This window comes from Arachis ipaensis, chromosome B6 (assembly GCF_059453495.1).
Source record: "Arachis ipaensis isolate K30076 ecotype BB chromosome B6, ASM5945349v1, whole genome shotgun sequence".
In the NCBI taxonomy this organism is placed as follows: Eukaryota; Viridiplantae; Streptophyta; class Magnoliopsida; order Fabales; family Fabaceae; genus Arachis; species Arachis ipaensis.
Genome location: NC_142441.1, coordinates 15,391,748 through 15,398,993, shown reverse-complemented (window position 1 = coordinate 15,398,993; position 7,246 = coordinate 15,391,748). Strand labels below are relative to the sequence as shown.

Genomic DNA, 7,246 nt, shown 5'->3' with positions numbered 1-7,246 from the left:
GATAAAGATAAAGATGTTGAGATGGATGAGTGGTCATACGCGATTGGATAAAATAAAGAACTAATATATAAGGGAAAGAGTTAGAGTAGCACCCATTGTGGAAAAGATGGTTGAATCGCGTCTCAGGTTGTTTGGACATGTGAGAAGAAGACCGATAGAACACCCAGTCAGGAAGGTGAATGAGATGGAAGATGGACAAGAGGCGAAAAGCAGAAGAAGACCTAAGAAGACCATCCATGAAGTGGTCAAACGAGATCTACATGTAAACAGTCTCTCTGTAGACATGATATATGACAAAGCACAATGGCATCATTTAGTTCATGTAGTCGACCCCACCTAGTGGGACAAGGCTTTGTTGTTGTTGTAGTAGTAAAAAGGAAACCCTGAAACCTCCCTCATTAACATTCAGCTAAAACACCCAAAATTGGCAACCAAAAGTAAAAAAAAAAAAAAAAAGAAATAAAAATTCCAAAACTGAAAGCTCATATACTATCATTGAGCTTAAACACACCCAAACTTGAACTAGACTTCGAAATAAAATCCGTATTAACATTCAGGTCAAATACCCAAAATTGAATTATCTACATTCAACACGAAAATTAAAGTACATAATAAACTACACGAATCTATTGTATTTGTCGTAAGATGACTAGAGAAGGAAAATATGCAGAACAATTTATTTGCGTTTTGCAATTACTATTTTACATTTCAATCTTGATTATATCATTTTAACAAAGATTTCAATACCAAATAGCCTTACTAATAACAATACTATAGATAACTCGTGTCTTTCAAAATCCTAGTCCAACAGTGATCAGGCTACCATCCCCCTTCTTTTTCTTTAAGAACAAGGTCTCAAAATTCCAATTTGAGAATTTCATTAACATGTGTGGACAAAATTGACATTAGTAATCACAGAATCCAACACACTTGAGACTTGAGGAGTTACATTCTTCTGAAGCATTTGAACTTCATTAGATTAAAATCCTCAAGATCATATGCGCCGAAAACATGTCACAAAATAAAAACCTGGCATTATCATATACGGAGCATCTTTAGCCACACGAAATCCTTCCTATACTTTCTATTCATCTTCTTCTTCAGCCACTTTTAGCCACTGCACATAAGATATTGATGCATCTCATCAGGATGGTAAAAAGATAAACAGGTATCATGATTCGTGACCTAGTTTTAAACTCACTTGGATAAATTCTTGAGCCTTGTTAACAAATACTTTATCTGCCTCATCTGCATCTCTCTTCTCATCTTCCCAACTTAAAATAGCATCTTCTTCAATAATATCCTCCTTATACAAGTGGAGCAAAATCTGAAAACATTTTATGAATCCATTTCATAAGAATATAGTAGGGTCCGAAGAGATAACAAATCTAGTGTGAAAAATATGAATCCATTTCATAACATTGTTAACTCAAGGCTTTAGACAGAATGTACAGTGCATAACTATGTAATATAGTTCAATGCATATTTATGATGAGTATACTGACAGATGAAAGCACATCAATAAGGCTAACTCATGAAAGAGCAGCATACCTTAGTGAATAATGGAGCAAACTCCCTAGCAGATTCTAAACAAATTTCTTCAAATTTCAGTATGATCTCAATCTGGAGTTAAATAATAAAAACAAATTAATAGAGGGCAGAACATGAAGAACTGGGAATCAAATTTGGCAGCATGTGCTAAATGGCTGCATTCTTATTGAAGCTGACAAAAGCATAACGCAATGCATATCCATTAATCACAACAAATGAGCATGAATCACTACACAGATGTGAAAGTAATGAGATAGGCACCTGCTCATCTATGTCTGTCAGATAGGATGTAAGAGCCTTTTTCCATTTTGATAGAACATCGTTAACATTCTGCATCAAGCCATCTGGGGAAATTCATAAATCAAACAAGTAAACATTAAGCAGCCTTTGAGAATAATACAAAACAGAGTCCTAAAAGTAAAATTAGTCAAGCCAGACATGCACCATCTAGCATTATCCCACTAGGAGGAGTCAACTCTGGATCAACCAATACTGTTGGGCTTGGGTGGTGGGGATTCAATAAAAAGAATATCTTTTCTTAAGTATTCCACCTAGTATTTTCTTAGTTCTCCTAAGTCTTTCAATTGCCCTGCCTTACATTTGATTCGCTATTCAAACTGAAGAATCCAGTTAATTCATTATATCCCATCATTCTGCAGATTTTGTATCTGGTATCTCTAAGCAGGGCAAGATAACAAGTTTTCCAAGCAAGTTTACATCCTTAAACTAAACACTGGAAATATTTTGACCTAACAGGAAAGCAACAACTTGCAAAAAAAAAAAAAAAGTAAAAGTCTAAAAGGATCAGGTAGATGTAGAAAGAAGGAAGGAAGGCTCACCAAGTGAACTATGGGGAGTGTCTACCGCATACTTCATCATAGCATAAAACACAGCTCCCGCACAATCAGCAGTCAGCTTATTGCATGACAACCTGCCACAGAGAAAGGCAGTGTTTGTATAAGTTGATGCCCATAAAACAATTAATGCATATATTGCAAACATTAGTGGTCAAAAAATAAAATAAATAAAAATCATAAAGATCCAATTGGTAAAACGTCTAAATATATTCCATGAAGATATCATGTCCTATAGACAAAAATAGAGTGCCAATTATTTGACATATATAATATTTAAAATAAGAGCAGTTTACAGTTGTATGGTCAAGCAAAATGCACGCTAGTACTTAGTCCTATCCTTTGATTCCTCCCACAAGCTTTAAAACATAAAAACTCATTGCAATACCAAAAAGATGTCAACCCACTTCATTTCAAAGTTCTCATGCATATCAGCTAATGATCAACTTCGGCCAAGAAAAATACAACAAAACGAATACTTAAATTTGAGAGACCGACAGGTTAAATTATCAAGAGGCTGTAAAAGAGGAAAGCAGGGGGAAGTTACTTATGAACAAGAGACTAGGAAGAAGGAAACAAAAAAGTCATACAATGAAAGCAAAAGAAACATGCAAAAATAACTCCAAAGCATAGGTCTCCTACAATCTACATTCAACTTTGAACAATATACATAACCACAATTATATGCATACTTCAAAGAGTTAACTTCTAAGATCAAGTGGTCTTCTTGTATGTTTTCATTCACAGCCCTGAGGAATGTCGCTTCAACCTGCAATTAATAAAGTAAATGGAAAACTTTAAAATCTGAATCTACAACATGCATCTGAAGAAGTTTCAAGTTTGTACCTCTCTCTCAAAGAAATCATCCCTGGAGTCTTCATTATCTTCATCTGAGTCATTAGAATCAGGTATCAGCTCTCCAGAAGGTGGGAGAATACTGCCATCATGAGTTAACTCCAGATCATCTTCCATGGTTTTCATTGCCTCAGAAATTTTATCTGCAGGAATAGGTGCCACTGAATGCCTCCACTCTTCTTCCTGGCTTCCTTCACATTTTTGCCAAATGTAACCAACCCCACCCATACCTAGCTGATCAATAAAAAGAACGTGTAATGAGACAATAAATTCCATGTCCTATAAAACATTATATCAAACAATCTTGGTATCTAAAAAGACTTGCAAAATAATAATAATAATAATAATAATAATAATAATAATAATAATAATAATAATAACAATTTTATGTGGAAATCTAATATGTTGGAAGTGTATGAAACAAAATGTATACTTTGTTTCTGCCAGATATACAGCAAAAGTTGCTTCATTTCTTCCCACATGCAAACTTATGGAACATTTGAACAAGGAACTCAAATTGTGTGAACTAGGCAAGATAGAAATAATTTAGAATAATGTGGCAGCCTGACATTTTCATTGACTTTCATTTTGTGAGAGATAAGATAATATATAGAAATTTTCACCAGATAGATGGTCCTCAGTACAATTTATATATGACCAGCTTGGAGCATAACATATAGATTTGATATTACTCATACTTAAGTGGTTTTTTATTCACATTATTTCATGTGTATTAAGTAATCCAGCAGAGAGCTATACTAGCATGCAATTCAGCCACATTGAGTTATTCTATCAAGCATTATTGCATCTGGCACAACAGCAAATAATGTATGAGTCATAAATTGCGAAGCCTTCTGAAACCAACCTCTGAAACAGAGCTAATACGTGCCTCTGGTACTTCAGATGCATCCTCTTCATCCGACTTATCCACTTTGCTTGTGATGACTGTACCAGAAATTGGCAATTGAAAGGTTTAAAATGTGCATTTAACTTATTAAAGCTTTCAGAAAATTGGCAATTGAAAGGTTTAAGATGCGCATTTAATTTATGAAAGCATTTTATAATAATAAGAATAGTTAGTTTATTATTCAATCAAATTATTCTGGAATATTAGCTTCTCGAACCAAGTGTAACAATACGCTTTTAACAATCAATCAGCACTAGTTTGAAAACATCAATATCTTAGGTACAAACAATTGTTTTCAGAGTTGTTACTGAAGTAATGACAGTATTAAGGCAGACATCATAATCGTAATCAGATTGACTGCCAAACAGTGACAGTAGGACCCATGATAAAACATGTCAAATAAAAGTGTTTTATGAAAAATTAAGCAATACCGCTAGTACTGTCAGCATATTCAAGCTCCTCATCACTGTCTTCCTCAACAGGCTGTTGTAATAGTGATACATATGAATAAGGAGGGACAACAAACTCTGGCCCAACTACAACCTGGAAGCATAAAATTTCTGATCGGTTCAGATCTGTATACATAATAAATAAAAGATAAAAAATAAAGTCCTAATCTTTCAATCTTGAAATGAGTGACAGACAAATCACATACTATTGTGTTTGAGCACAACCAGTGTTGAAACATGCACAAACATATGACAAACATGAAAGACAGAATTCAGGCAACTGAAGAAATGGTACAGATACTACAACCATACAAACCTTGAATGACAAAATAACACCAGGTTCCAGAACAGCTCCTGACTTCAAAGTCACCTCATTACAAACAATAGCATGGTTAAGTTTACAGCCATCTTCTATGGTGACATGGTCCCATATGTAGCAACCTTTAATCTGAACGTTTGATCCAATTTTACATCCTTTTCCAATAACGGAATCCGAAATTATAGTGTTATTCCCAATTTTGGTGCCAAATCCTAGAACAGTGAAGGGACCAATAACAGCGGATTGTGATTGTGATATTTCTGAAAACGGAGAAATGAATTCATCAAAATAAATATTAAATAGAGTGCAACAGCAATATTATCAGGTATGCATGAAATTCTTCACCAGCAAACACAGAAACTTTGATTCATACCTGAAGCACGATACATTCCCTGTCGTTCAAGTTTAGTAGCTGTGTTGCCATAATTCATAACATCTGGCACCATTGGATATGTCCATCTATGAATTATATCCCTGCTAACAGTGTCATAGCTCCGGAAATTATCAATCCGTGAAGCATAGTTTGAGTGGATTTCATGCACGAAAATTTTGTACCCCATTATCTGAAAGCAATACACAGTTAATTTTGAAGCAAGGATTGCATCCGTTATAGAATGCAAAAAACAAGAGACTATGTGTCCATCAAACATATCAACTTTGAGGGAAGATAAGTGATGGAATTTGGTTGTTCTCTTACAATAAGAAAGAAATTCATGGGGAAAAGCTTTTATCTTTCCACTAAGGACTTAAAGAAAAACTTCATAAATAATAGCACGACTCAATTTAGCACACAGCAGAGAAATTACATCATCAACAAGCAACCCCTTCACAAAATGACGCCGCAGATGTTGGTAATCAAAATTGTCCGTAAACAGGCTAAGGACTTCAGGCGAGCAGATGTCAATGTAACAATCCTGCAGAAAATATATCACTGAGAAATATAACCAAACAAGGTAATAATAAATCAAACATCAGTAACCACAGTAGATAATTAATTAATGAATTAATTGAGAGACTCCTTAACTACAGCTAATCCGGTAGCGAAAATTCGTTTCACACACTTCGATAAGCATAATCACCAGTAATCCAATTCCTTCAGAAAGTATGTAATTCACCTGCTTGTCATGGTGCAAGGTGAGGGAAGGGTTATCAGCAAGAAATGACTTGTCAAGATGCATAATCCCTTTGGAAAGGTCAGTCCTCTCCTCATAATACAAAAGCTGCTTGGTATCCGGATTAATGGCCATGAAAAGCTCATCGGTACCAAGCCGAGACTGATGAATAGCGGGGTTAGTTTTTGAGCGTTTGATAACCATTGTCATGACGGCATTACTATCCTTCTTCTTCCTTTCTTTGTGCTCTGCAAGTGCCTGAGTAAGCGACATGTTGCTCACAGTATCACCACTGATGAGGATAAAGTCTCCATGAATCTTACAAAGTATCCAAGAAAAAGTGTCACTGGTCACTACAAGAACAATAACAAATGGATAGCAAGGAAGGGCAAAAACGTAATAGATACCACGTTACGCTCGTAGATTAGGCGGAGGGCGTCACCGGCGCTGACGGAATTGTGCGATTCAATGGTGGTTACGGAGAAATTAGGCTGAGAGAGCCAACCGGATTTGTCCAAATAGTCGATGACTTGCTTGGAATGGGCGCAGCAGAAAACGAAAACGTCTTCGACGCCGGCGGATTCGAGCCAGGTCAAGGTGTAATTGATCATCGGAACATTGACAAGAGGCAAGAGGACCTTCGGGCATTCGAGTGTGATAGGTCTGAACTTGGTGTTGAAGCTATCAGCTAAGAGGATGGCCTGCAACGGAACACGAACCAGTTCGTCGGAATCCTCTGTGACGGAAACCCTGCCTCCGCCTCCGCCGCCGCTCTTCTTCGGCGCACCCATCCTCTTAAGATTCTTCCGACTAGTTGAGCGAGTGTCCAAGTCTAGGGAGAAAAAGTATTGAATGTGTCACAGACAGACTGAAGGAGTTGGATTGGGCTTTTTGGACTCACTTTGGGTTCTCGGAGCCCAATAGTGTTTTTTACGGAACATTTTTTCTTCGACCGGAGGACTTTTTGGTCAATGGGAAGTCTACCAATGTAACTACTCTGTTTATTGCATGAGAATCACATTATCATTGGCAGCTACGTCGCTACCTATACCCATTTAATTCCATTTATTTTAAGGTTTTAATTATGTTGGTCTTCTCAAACACCAAATAATTAATTTAACATATATAAGGAGGAAATCTCCCCGCCTCATAACTCACGAAACCAATGATGAACGGCGAGTATCGTATTCATGATTGAG

General features: G+C 36.3%; 1 protein-coding gene across 1 annotated transcript; it reads right to left on the bottom strand.

The window, feature by feature from the left end:
• Window positions 1–654: 654 nt before the first annotated feature.
• LOC107645854 (Trimeric LpxA-like enzyme) lies at window positions 655–6,907 on the bottom strand. Its single transcript, XM_016349980.3, has 14 exons — window positions 6,455–6,907; window positions 6,051–6,365; window positions 5,742–5,849; window positions 5,309–5,498; window positions 4,933–5,195; window positions 4,599–4,710; window positions 4,126–4,205; window positions 3,252–3,494; window positions 3,098–3,174; window positions 2,391–2,482; window positions 1,813–1,895; window positions 1,552–1,623; window positions 1,202–1,327; window positions 655–1,117 (listed from the first exon to the last, which is right to left on the bottom strand). Exons 1-14 carry the CDS (start codon window positions 6,836–6,838, stop codon window positions 1,085–1,087), a joined length of 2,178 nt encoding a protein of 725 aa, XP_016205466.1. The 5' UTR covers window positions 6,839–6,907; the 3' UTR covers window positions 655–1,084.
• Between the last annotated feature and the right edge of the window lie 339 nt (window positions 6,908–7,246).

Excerpts from the sequence above, each read along its gene's own strand:
- LOC107645854 (XM_016349980.3), bottom strand. The coding sequence starts at position 6,838 with ATGGGTGCGCCGAAGAAGAGCGGCGGCGGAGGCGGAGGCAGGGTTTCC. Across the intron at positions 5,499-5,741 it reads AGGGGTTGCTTGTTGATGAT|ATAATGGGGTACAAAATTTT; the intron begins GTAATTTCTCTG and ends TATTGCTTTCAG. Across the intron at positions 1,624-1,812 it reads TGACAGACATAGATGAGCAG|ATTGAGATCATACTGAAATT; the intron begins GTGCCTATCTCA and ends ATTTAACTCCAG.